This window comes from Trachemys scripta, chromosome 7 (assembly GCF_013100865.1).
Source record: "Trachemys scripta elegans isolate TJP31775 chromosome 7, CAS_Tse_1.0, whole genome shotgun sequence".
Lineage (NCBI taxonomy): Eukaryota > Metazoa > Chordata > Testudines > Emydidae > Trachemys > Trachemys scripta.
Genome location: NC_048304.1, coordinates 55,002,000 through 55,014,090, shown reverse-complemented (window position 1 = coordinate 55,014,090; position 12,091 = coordinate 55,002,000). Strand labels below are relative to the sequence as shown.

At 50.1% G+C, this 12,091-nt stretch overlaps 1 protein-coding gene across 26 annotated transcripts in view; it reads left to right on the top strand.

Moving 5' to 3' along the window:
- The window catches only part of CAMK2G (calcium/calmodulin dependent protein kinase II gamma), a 164,138-nt gene that overhangs the window by 60,480 nt on the left and 91,567 nt on the right, over nucleotides 1-12,091 (top strand). For all 26 annotated transcript variants that reach the window (XM_034775778.1, XM_034775772.1, XM_034775764.1 and 23 more), the window contains exon 3: nucleotides 9,664-9,723. In XM_034775778.1, coding sequence (XP_034631669.1) covers nucleotides 9,664-9,723 — 60 coding nt within the window. The remainder of the gene's footprint in view (nucleotides 1-9,663; nucleotides 9,724-12,091) is intronic.

The following is a 12,091-nucleotide window of genomic DNA, read 5'->3' as shown; positions in this document are numbered from 1 at the left end:
TAAGTGTGGGTTCCTGACACAATGGGAAGTATCTACTGGAAAACAAACTTCTCTTGAGCCTGAAGTTCCTAATTTGAAGAGAAAAGAGCAGAGGTGCCATTTGTTTACTGGATTTACTTGCATCTAGAGGCAGTCGCTACAAGGTGTTTTTTCAGTGGTCACTCACTCTCTCTGCTATGAAGTTGTTTTAGAATGGTGTTTGCTACTTTCTGGAGAAGGTGTGGGAACAGACATATCTTCTCCCACACACTTCTGATGGGTATAAATCCTGGTTCCATTTCTTGAGGTTACTGGACCCCAGATTCACTCTGGATTCTTTGGGACTTTTAACTCTCATCTCCTCCCCCTCTCCCTAACATGAAAGGAACCAACTTGCTGACAAACTTGCAACTACCAAGAGGTGGGAAATAAGTTTCAAGATGGTCCTGAGCTGAACACTAGAAAAAGACCCTGGCTCTTAGATGTTATTGCTTTGATTTTGAATGGTTTGGGTTACCTGCCTGGTAGAAAATTCATACATCATGAGAGAATGGATCTTTATGGTTTGGCTCCTAGTCTGAGAAACACAAAATCCCTCAATCAGTGCACAATGTTTTTTCTTTATTATGATACTGCATGTGTGTTCTGACAGCAGTAGGCTTCCTGTTTGTCCCCGGAATCTCCTGCCTTGGTTCCTGTTTGCCATCTTCTTGCAGGGGTATGTTGTATTTTTTTTATGATTGCTCTGCAAAATCTCTCCTATTCTTTCTGTCCTCTTAATTTTTATTCTCATGGTCTGAAAGAGTCATTTAATGGCTTAGCTTTAAATGTCGCCCTCTGCTTGTGTTTGTCAAGGGTGGGAATCCTCGTAAGCTGGTGTGGTTTTTGTTTGTGCTTTTCCTAGGACTTTCAATCGAGAGAGCTCTTGGACAGGTGGGTGGGGATGGGATGAGAAATGTGCACATACTCTTGAAATCTCCTGGGTCAGAGTATATCCCCTTGCGGGCTGTTGGAAAGACTTTGACTGGAAAGTGGTGTTTGCGGTTACAGCTGCCTAAAGCTGTAATGAAGACCCTCTTTGCGTCTCCTGGGAGTGAGAGGCGCTCAGAGCATCCACAGCTACGGATGAGGCTGTTGGGAGAGGGAGTTGATATTGTGCAGCATGTGCATAGCAGGAATGTCATGCTGCCGTAATGCACCTGACAACTAATAATCTCTTCCAATGTTCTACGCCCTCCTCTCAAGTTCTCAAACCTCCGCCCCAGCTGAGTTGGGACTCAGCTCCTTTTTAGGTTTATGGCGGGCTTCCAAATCATTCAGGTCTGCCTTTTGGAGTCAGAAGGAAACACAACATGGATGGTTTTCCCCTTCCTTCTCGTCTGTCTCTCCCCCCTCCCTCCCCTCACCCCCACAGGCTGATTAGGCACAATGACCTTTTTCATCATATCTTTTTGTTTGTGTTACGTAAACATTCCCCGTTGACAGCTCTAGACTGCTGTGGCTTGCAGATGTCCTGTGCACAATGTGTCTGAAAGCATTTTCCTCCAGGCACTGACATCCCTGCAAGAAAAAGCTTCCTAATTATAATTCTCATGGGAAGCATTTTGAGCTAGTGGCTAGAGCAGGGAGGTGGGACTCCTGGTCTCTGTTCCTAGCTATGACCTTGGACAAACCTGTTGTACCTCAGTTTCCTCATCTGGAATATTTACATATTACTTGAATCTAATACAAGGGGACTGTGAAGCTAGATAGAAGTTCTGTCTTCTGAACATTTCAAATGACTGGGACTGGGGAAATGCACATTATAGTGGTACAGGAGTGTCACTGTAGTTAAGGTTGCATCATGACACCTGTTTAAAGGTTGACCTTTCTAATTTTTCCAATATTGACATGCTACGTAGGCTTAGTTGGATTTCTTTTAAATTTGGTGTGCTTCAAGAGGGTGAAGGGTAGGTAGTGACCCAAATTTGGAGTCATTTGAGCCAGGGGTTCCAGAGAATAAGCCCTCAAAAGAATAACTATTTTAAAATAAGTCCCTAGGTGGGACTTTTTGCAAAGTCAGAGATCAAACTGTTGAAGAGCTATGAGTGAAAATGGTCTCAATCTGTTGAGTTTTACGCCCGGGATTGCATGGCACTCACTAAGCCTTTGGGGGATCCAAGTTCAGAACAGTATTTAGGAAAATGTACACTTTTACACTGCACATGCACCAGTACAGAAAAGCAGCTAGAGAGTTTCCATTCCTACTACTTTATATGCTTTAAAGCTTGACTCTTATAAGTGCTCTAAAATCTGAGTGGTTAGTCTAGCTACTTTGAAATTCGGTGTGCCTCATGGGGTTGCTGGGTAGCATTAGTGATCCAAATTTGGGGTCATATGACCAAATGGTTCCTGAGTTACAGGCCCACCCCAAACTCCCTCTTTCCCCCCAAAAGCCCCATTTCAGGGCTGTGAACTCACTCTTCAAGTAACGTATATATGGATAAGTCAGTCACAAGCCCCTACCTAGGCCAAAAGGAGTTTTGGATGGCGTGGCTGGAAGACGCTACAATTTGTGAGTTGTGGGTGGCAATTGTATTTTGAGGGAATGTGATCAAAGTCTTTGGGTGGGAGGATTAGACATAGTGCTTCCTGGGAGATGAGGTGCATTAGAGGGCAGAGGAATGGGGCACTAGGAGAATAGGGTGAGAGGGCTGTGGGTCTGCAGTGAGATGAGGGGGGTTTGAGGAGGGGGAAAATGGGGGTGGATGGTAGGGGAGGGGAGCGGTTGGGAGATCAGATGAGGGAGGCATGATCCCTCCCCCCAGCTCTGCCAGTAAACGCCAGTCCCTGTGTGCTGCGCAACTCTGCCAGTGGCTGCCAACCCCCTGCGCCCCAAGGCTATGCCACTGCATTATGTAGCTGTCCTTCACTCCAGGCACTGGAGGTTAGTTGCGTTATAGGAAGGGGGAACTAATGGCAATAGAAACGTTTGTGTATTTGGGAGTGAAGACTTCATGGAGACCTTCCCTCCTTGGGACTTGTGGGCTGGGCACAGGAGAGCGGGCTGGTTGGAGTGGGGAGTGTAATGAATGTGTCACGGATGTGGCTGGGGCCATGTGCTCAAGTGGGGCTGTTGGGACTCTGCTGATGTTAAGGTGTGGGGGAGCGAGCTGTCTGTTAATGGGGCATTTCTGAAAGAGGGTGGGGGTCAGGTTACATGCACAACCTCAGCTCTGCTTTTCCTGCTTTACAGAAGTTTGAGTTTGCTCAGCTCCCATGTTCTGCAAGCGTGTGACATGCCACCATGCAACCTTAACTGCACATTGTTTCTTTTTGCCACTGAATGATTATTCCTATCAAAACATGACTCTTCCAGGGTATTAGGCTCCTATGCACAGCTGATGTCCATGTGCTTCTACACAGAGAGAAACAAGTCTTTAAAAATCCAGCTTTTCTAGGCTTGATATCACAAATCCAGAGGCCTCTTTTCTCTGAGTTATTTCCTTCAAGTAGGCGAAAGTCTAGATCTTACCTCTAGAAGTTAATGTCTACTAAATGAAAAGATTTATTTAGCTTAATTTTACTCCATTCCTGGAAATTTCAAATGATTTACTTGAAATTACTGGATGTTTCTCCTGGATGGTCTGCATCAGGATCTCACTAATGAGACTTCCCCATTGTGGTCCTTAATTTCCCCACAAAGTTTGCAGAGATGCTCTTCGAACTTTATTAGAAATCACAAATTAGGAATTTGATACGCCATCAAATATGAGAAAATTAGTATTTCCTTGTATTTTATTTATTTAGCAGCTTAGTTCAAAGCCATTCATGTTCCCAACACCACTGGTTGAAGATTATTAAAAATTGATAGCAAAAAAAATCAGCTGTACATTGTTCTATCCGTTCCCAAATCTAATGTAACTTCGTTTAACTCATTCCCTTTGGTTTTTAACTGAATGTAATATATTTGGAACATATTGCTAAGATCTTGAATTTTCTCAGCTCACTCTCTCCTTTTGTCTTCCATACACAGTGGGGTGTGTGTGTGTGTGTGTGTGTGTGTGTGTGTGTGTGTGTGTGTGTGTGTGTTTCCCCAGCCTGGTTAGCCGTTTCTAGCAGATGGTCCATATGTTGTAGTGTACAACCAAATTCCTTACACCCTGGTCTCGCAACAAGTGTCTGTTTTAACTTGACACTTGCGAGTAGTCCCATTCAGTTGAGTGAGACTACGTTAGGGTTACCATATTTTAATTTTTAAAAAGGAGGACACTCCATGGGGCCCCGGCCCCACCCCGACTCCGCCCCAGCTCTGCCCCCTCCCCTGAACGCTCCGCCCCCTGCTCCTCCCCCTCCCCTGCTTCCCGCAAATCAAATGTTCGCAGGAAGCCTGAAACAGGGAGGCAGCAGGTAAGCTGGGGCTGGGGCGGGGTGCGGCGCGGCCCAGTCCGGCCCCCCTGGCCGAGCGGCTCTCTCCAGTGGCCGGCCGGCCCAGGCCAAGAGGCTCTGGCCCTGGCGTCTCCCGCCTGGCTCGGGCCCTGGGGCGCCGGCCCTGGCCAAGTGGCCGCGCCCCCGGCTCTGGCCGAGCACCACGCCAGCCCTGGCCAAGTGCCCCCGGCCCCGGCCGAGCACCGTGCCCCCGGCCCCAGCTCCGGCCAAGCATCGCACCCCAGCTGAGCACCACGCCGGCCCCGGCCTCGGCCCCTGGCCAAGTGCCCCCGGCTCCGGCCGAGCACTGCGCCGGCCCCTGGCCGAGCACCGCGCCCCCGGCCCCAGCTCCGGCCAAGCATCGCGCCCCCAGCTGAGCACCACGCTGGCCCCGGCCTCGGCCCCTGGCCAAGTGCCCCTGGCCCCGGCTCCGGCCGAGCACTGCGCCGGCCCCGGCCCCTGGCCAAGTACCGCGCCGGCCCCGGCCAAGTACCCACGCCCCCGTCCCAGCACCGCACCGGCCCCCGGCCCTGCACCGCCGGGCCCTCCCTCCCTATTTTCCCAGACATGTCCGGCTTTTTGGGATTTCCCCCTGGACGAGGATTTGAGGCCCGAAAAGCCGGACATGTCCGGGAAAATCCGGACGTATGGTAACCCTAGACTACGTGTATGTGTAATTCCTATGAAGCAGAGGATACGACTTTCCACAATCACTCATGGAAAAGCCCATTCTAGATAGCACCTGAAAACTGAAGGGCAAATACAGATTTTGTATTTGCATTAATAATTTTAACATTTAAATGTTGTCTTTTTAAAACAATTTTTTAAAACAACCAGTTAGTTAACTATCTGGTTATTAAGCAATGTTTTGCAGAGTAACAGTAGTCATAAGGCTTTTTTGTTAGCTTGGAGTTGCTCTTTCAGAATAGTAATGCTAAGAGAGGTAGTATTATCTACAGCTTCCTAATTGTTGAACAAAATTCCAATAACTGTACTTGCTTAAAAGCAGCCTGGCAAAGGGATCTCAGTATTCACTGTCCTAAAGTGCACATCAAATATAAATAAGTTTTGTCCTTCAGTTTTCAGGTACATGCAAGAAAGTTTTTGTGTTAATCATAATATTACTCAACACCAAATTTTGTATAATTTCTACTTCACCACAAGCAGTCTATCTAGAATGGGCTTTTCCATCAGTGATTGTATAAAGTTGTGCTCTCTGCTTCATAGATTGTGGAATAGTCCAAAAATCAAAAGATTTTGGTTTATGGCTGGAAAACATTGCAGCTGACTTAGAAAGATATTTTGTAGAGGATACTCTACCTTAGCTTTGTGAGGTATTAGAAATCATTTGGGAGTAGATAGCTCTTTAATTTAGCAAAGAAAGACATCATGAGATCCATTGGTTGGAAAGCTAGACAGATTCGGACTAGATATTAAGGGAAAATTTTTAACAGTGAGGGTAATTAATATTTGAAACAACGAAGATAGGGCTGTGGTGGATTCTCCATCATTTGAAGTCTTTACATTGTGACTGGATCTTTTCTAAAAGATGTGCGGTAGCTCAGATCAGAAGTTATGGAGGTCAGACCAGATGATTGCCATGGTCCCTACTGGCTGTAGAATATGAATTTCTCCAACCCAGGTCAGGATGTGTTGCTTCATTTGTTGTTAGCTGCAGAGTTACAATTGCTGGAGATTTGGGGGGTATGGGGGAAGGAATATTTCCTCACTTGACAGATGGTGTGTGAAAATCTGTGAAGTTTGATCCATGGGAAAAATGACTGGCCTTCTGAACTGTTGGTAAGACAGATATTTGAACACATGGCTGCCTTTCGTCATTCCTGCTGAAGCTACGAGCTAGTTTAGCAATCAGCAAATCTTACAAACTTCTCTCCTTGGCTTCTTAAGATTCCATGAATGCACTATTTGTTTAGTACCTTGTGTCTGACGCTGATCCCTGTGCCTACCTTTTTTCTTACTTTCTTGGTTTTATGTAATCTTGCTTTATTTGTGACCACAATAAACAGGCCAATAAAAATTAGGAGCATTAGGAAAAGATGCAATACGAAGCCACGCTGTATTACAGGGTATGGTGTTAGACTAGATGGGACCAAGCAGGCCTCTTCACCTCTGATCTCTGGTCAGAGATTGAGTGTACTGTGTGTGGCAAGGAAGAGGGGTTTAAAAGGACCCTCTTGTCTGGTGGGGCCCTTCTCGAGTCTGAAGCTGAAGGGCTCTCTGCTGCCACCTGGAATCAGATCCGTGATCCTCCAGAGCCCATGTGAGTCAACCTTTCTGTGTTTGCTTGCTGTCCGGCAGGCTGAACAAGACTCTTGCTGTTGGGGGTTGGAGCAGCTGCACATGGTCAGGAGGTGCCTTCCCTCTCAGAGCTGTGCTGGAGTTGGCCTGTTTGGTTACCCTGGAGACAGAGCATTGTGGAACGCTTTCCTCGGACCAGAAATAGTTTGCTGTACCTTGTGACTGGAGTGCTCTCCTCCTTCCCTGGTATGGGGCCAGCCCTTGTGTGTGCTGGGAGATAAGGGTGTCAGGCCATGGCCCCATGTCACAAGCTCTGGTGCGGGTGGGGTCACAGTCACCAGCCTGGTCCCCTGCTCCTGCCCCCTGCAGTGACAGTGTAAGGTTTCAGGGGAGTAATTGCACTTGATTTATGTCCCCTCTGGTGTTTCAGTGGTTATGTCATATCTGTTGAGGCTGTGATGCTGTAAGCTGGCTGTCAGGGCCCAGCAGCTGAGTAGCACGTGGTGCGCTCCTACCTCTCTCCCTTCTCCTTTGCTCAGCTGTTTGGCCTTTGGCTTCCCTGCGTCCTTACACTTCGCAACAGGTTCTCTACAGGCATCGCTTGTTCACGAGGGCAGCATGATCCGTGTGGGCAGCAGGGCCCCCTGATCTGTAGGTGCTGCCATGTGGAGTTGGGAGGCCCTGGGTGGGAGGGAAGAGAGTTTATCTTAATCTCTGGCTGCTGAGATGAGGCTGATAGGAAAGGGTGCCTGGTGCTCTACTCACTTACGGTTTGAATGGCATTAGGCACCCAGCAGGCACAATGGAGTGTGGCCTTCTCTGGAGAGAGTCTGCAGCTCTGGAATGTTCTGCCTTTGGTGTGTCACAGCCTCTCCATCTCATGCCCGGGGGAGGCAGCAATCTGTCTCAGATCCCTTTGCTGCTTGTGGCCATGGTTTTAGGCTAGTACAGTCTCTGGCCATTTGGGCCCTGTTGCCCTCTGGAAATATTCTGCGTTCAGTTTCTTTTTCAGCTGCAGTCAGGCTGTGATACTGTGCACTGGTGCAAGGCATTCTGGGTAGAGTTACACAGCACTTGGGAGTCTCTTTTCAGAGGGCCTTGCATCAATATTTTTATCTCATGTCTTCTCCTGAGGTCCCACCCATTGAAGTGGAGGTATAAGTGTGTCTACACTCCACCCACCCATCACAGTTTCACATAGCTAACCCCAGCCTTCCAAGGGCAGAGTTTTCAGTGCAATCTGGAAGCAGCAGGTTACCTTGCGGCTGCTTTGCACAACTTTTGCTGTGAGGGATACTGCTACAGGCAGAAACCAAGCCACTCTTTTATCAGTACAGGGCTCCTCCAGGCATTCCTGCTTTCTGCTCCTTATTTTGGGGTGATTCTGGAACAGAGCAGTGAAAACATAACTGCTAGGACTAGGAAGGAGGGAAGGGTAAGAAAAAGATTCTCCCCCATCCCCCCGTAGTTCCCAACGGCAGCAGATGAGGATGTGAGCATCTCTCAACCCATAAAATCAGGATATTTGCTACACTGGAGTAGTGGGAAAGCTAAGACAAAAATCCTGCAGGTCCTGGGCTGCTGCTCCCAACCCAAGAGGGAGCTATTGTGCGTGGAGCCTTGCCTTGCTCTCCCTGTGTTGCAGCTGTGTTGTTACCTGAGGCTTTCAGGGGCAAGAGGCAGGGTGGTGAAGCCTGGGGAGAAGCCTGTCAATTAGAGCATGTTTCATTCCTGCCACTGACCACACCATGTAGTCCAGCCAGCCAGGCTGCTGCCGCTCATGTTGCAGTGTTATTCCCAGGGGGAAGATTTGCTTGCCAGAGAGTGGGCCAGGGAGGACACACATTTTCAACTCAGCCTGATGGAGATGCAGAAAGGAAGAAGTGTAGGAATGGGAGAGGGGGTCAGTGCCAGTTTCTTCCACCTTCCCCTTGTGTTGGTGGGCGGGGAAGAGGGACAATGCTGACTTCTCTGTTTCTGGGGGTCTGCTCCCCTGGGAGAACTGGGGTTTAGCAGCTATTAAAGTTCCTTTCCAAATCTGGCTCTTTCGTGCCCTCTCTGTGAAGCCTTTGCTCTCCCCTCACACCCTCAGGTGAGTGTTGCTCCCTCCGGGCAGAGGTGGGCAAGAGGAAGATGAGGCTGGGGAGAGCCAAGACTCAGTCAATTTAATGACACATCTCCTTCCTCTTGGCTCCTCAGTGACTGGAAAAACCCTCTGTTCCCTGGCTAACATGGGCAAAGCACCTACAGCTCCCTTCCCTGCTTCCACATGTGTTAAATTTTAGGGGCGGAGAAGCCTTTTCCCCTCGCCTTGATATTTTCTCTTTTAATCCAGATGACAGCCCTGCTTGGACTGACATTGCCTGTCTGTTGCAATAAATGTGCTTAGCACTTAGCAAGCACTTCTCGAGTGCTTGATCAGCATTCCACCACAGAGCCCATGCACGGGCGCTGAGCGCAACTGGCAGTGCTCCCCCCTCTGCTCCTCCGGCCCACGTGATGGCTGTGCATTCCTGTGACTCAATGTATCTTATTGTCTCTTCTGGAAGGTGGCTGAGGTGATCGTTCCTTTTGCACTGAGACCTGGCAAAATACATTTCACATAAGAGTTCCCAGGTATCTACTCACTCACGCCTCCTTGAAAAGCGGGCCAGTCTCAGAAGCCATTGAACTCAAATTGGTATTTCACATCTGTGGCAGAAACAAGAGACCAAAACGTTCCACCCCTGCACTACTTGCTTTAAAGACAAGTTGGGAAAACCACCCAGCAATGACCGTGGCGGGGGGTGGGGGGGATGTCGTCCACAGCCTTCGCTATTTGCAGATGCTTTGCCCCATGCAGCCTTGCCCCGTGACAGTGGTGAGTTCCTGGGAGACTGCTGCATTCCAGCCATTTCTAGTCTCACTCAGCCTTCTGCTGACCCGTCAATTCACTGTCTCTCTATCCCATCGGATCTAAGCAAGAGTCTAGTTTGCAGTTTGCCAGCTTACACCCTCTTTCTCGCTCTCTCTTTCCAGATCACCAGAAACTGGAACGTGAGGCCCGAATCTGCCGACTTTTAAAACATCCAAATATTGGTAAGTACCCCTGTGAGGGTATGGCTAGTGCTTGCTAGACTATTCCTGGGAATGGATGGTGAATGCTCACTGCTAACCTGCTCAATTCTGGCCTTATTTGCCAGTAAAGCCTCATCAGTTATTCCTTCCTTCTGCAGTCCCTGCATGTAGAGCCATCCCAGTCCCTGCTGTGATGCTGAAGATAGAACCCTGAACCTCCTGGCTTAAGTGTGCACACATGGTGCTCCATGCTGTGCACAGAACTGTCCCAGATTCGGCTCTGTAGCCTTTTTGTTTGGCATTCTGCACCTGGAGCGGGTGGCTGTATTCACCCCACTTCCGCCTCTTGGTGCTTCCTCTGTACACCCCTGAAAAGGCTGCATTCAGTGAGATCCCCAAGTCTGAAGTACAGTGGGCTGAGCTGTCAGCTCTCTCACCACAGCGGTCACTAGCTCTAGAAACAAAAGAGCTGATGCTTTGTTTCCGTTCTTGAAAGTGTTTTGTCTTCTGCTGAGTGTGGCTCTCGCACGGTTGGTTTCCATGGTTATCCTGCATGCAGGTTTATTTTCTTTCTCCCAGCGAAGTGAGGAGACGGAGAGAGAATTGCCCGCTTTGAAGGCTTTAGTGACGGGCTAAAAATAAGTGATGGAGTCACGGGGACAACTTTGACTTGAATTACAAGGAGGGGAAAAAAATAACTCAACTTCTAACAAAAAACCACGTTATTTACTAAACTGCAGAAACAGGAGCGGGATTGTTTTGCCTTCTAAAGCTCCATGGAAGTTTGCCCGTCAGTCCCGCTCCAGTGAAATTTGCCATTGTTTGCTAGAGACTGCCTTGAGCAAAAACTTTGAACCCTACTCATTGCTTTTATTAATGTATTTTATTATGATCTAAAGAGGTGTTGGAGCCTATCTCGGAACTAATCTGAGGTGCTTGTGCATCTCTGGGGCAGAATGCGGAGTAACACCTTCGAGCAGGTGGCAGACAGTAATATCCCTCCTGTAGAGCCATAGTGCCATGAGCAGTGGTGAGCTGGAACCAGTTCCCACTGGTTCTCAAGAACCAGTTGTTAAATTTGAAGCCGGTGTAGAACCGGCTGTTAAAGGGCTGGGCGGGTGGGCAAACAACTCCGGTCCGCAGCAGGGCCGCCCAGAGGGGGGGCAAGTGGGGCAATTTGCCCCGGGCCCCGCAGGGGCCCCCACTAGAATGTCGGAGCCTGCCCCCTGCTTCTGCCTTCCCCCATCCCCCGGTGCCTCAGCGTGCCACGTCCAGGAGCAGCCCTGGACAAAGCTAAAGCGGCATGGCTCCAGCGGGGTCTGAGCTCCTCCTGCTCAGAGCCACGTGGTAAGGGGGCGGGGCTCCGAGTGGCAGGAGCTCAGGTCCTGCTGGAGCCATGCCCCTGCAGCGCTGTCCAGGGCCGCTCCTGGACGCGGCACGCTGAGGCTCCAAGAGAGGGGGGAAGCGGGGGTAAGGGGGCCGGGGGGGCAGTGGTGGATAAGGGGCAGGGAGGGGGCAGAGGTTCTGGGGGGTGGTGGTCAGGGGACGGGGAACGGTGCGGGGGTTCGGGTAGGCATGAGTTCCAGGGGTCTGTCGGGGTGGTGGTGGATGGGGTTGGGGGAGTCAGGGGACAGGGAGCGGGGCAAGTTGGGGAGGGGTCTCGGGAGGGGGTGGTCAGGGGACAAGGAGCGGGGGGTTTGATGGGTTGCTTGCGGCCCTTGTGGGTTCTGAGGGGGGCAGGACATGGGTGGGGGTCGGAAGTGGGGGGGGACAGACTGTTTTGGGAGGCACAGCCTTCCCTACCCAGCTCCTGATACAATTTTGCAACCCCGATGTGCAGGGCCAGCTTTAGGAAGTGCGGGGCCCAATTCGAACAGTTTCGATGGGGCCCCGGCAGGGATTATTTTTAAAAAAAAAATGTAATAAAACACGTGGAGCCTGTACTCACTGGGCGGCGCTCCGAGTTTTCGGTGGCACTTCGGCGGCGGGTTCTTCACTCGCTCTGGGTCTTTGGCGGCACTGAAGGGCCTGCCGCTGAAGACCCAGAGCGCGATAGGGAACCGGTTGTTAAGATTTTGGCAGCTCATCACTGGCTGTGAGCCATAGGGAAGACTTACCTTTGTCACAGCTGCCCTAGGGGACAACATGGGTTTTCTTACACACAAGTATCCACGGTGGTGGTGTTGTTACCCCCCCCCCCCCTTCGCCCCAAATATTTATAAAAAGTGAATTGGAGCCATGGTGCCAGGTTTGATAGCACCAACGACTAACTCCAATAGCCTCAGAACAGGGTCTGCCTGGGAAGCAGCTGCACAAGTCTCCCCCAGGCTGCTGCACCAGGGCGCTTCCATCCTGACCTGGATGGAGCAGCTCTAGCCGTAGTTCAGTC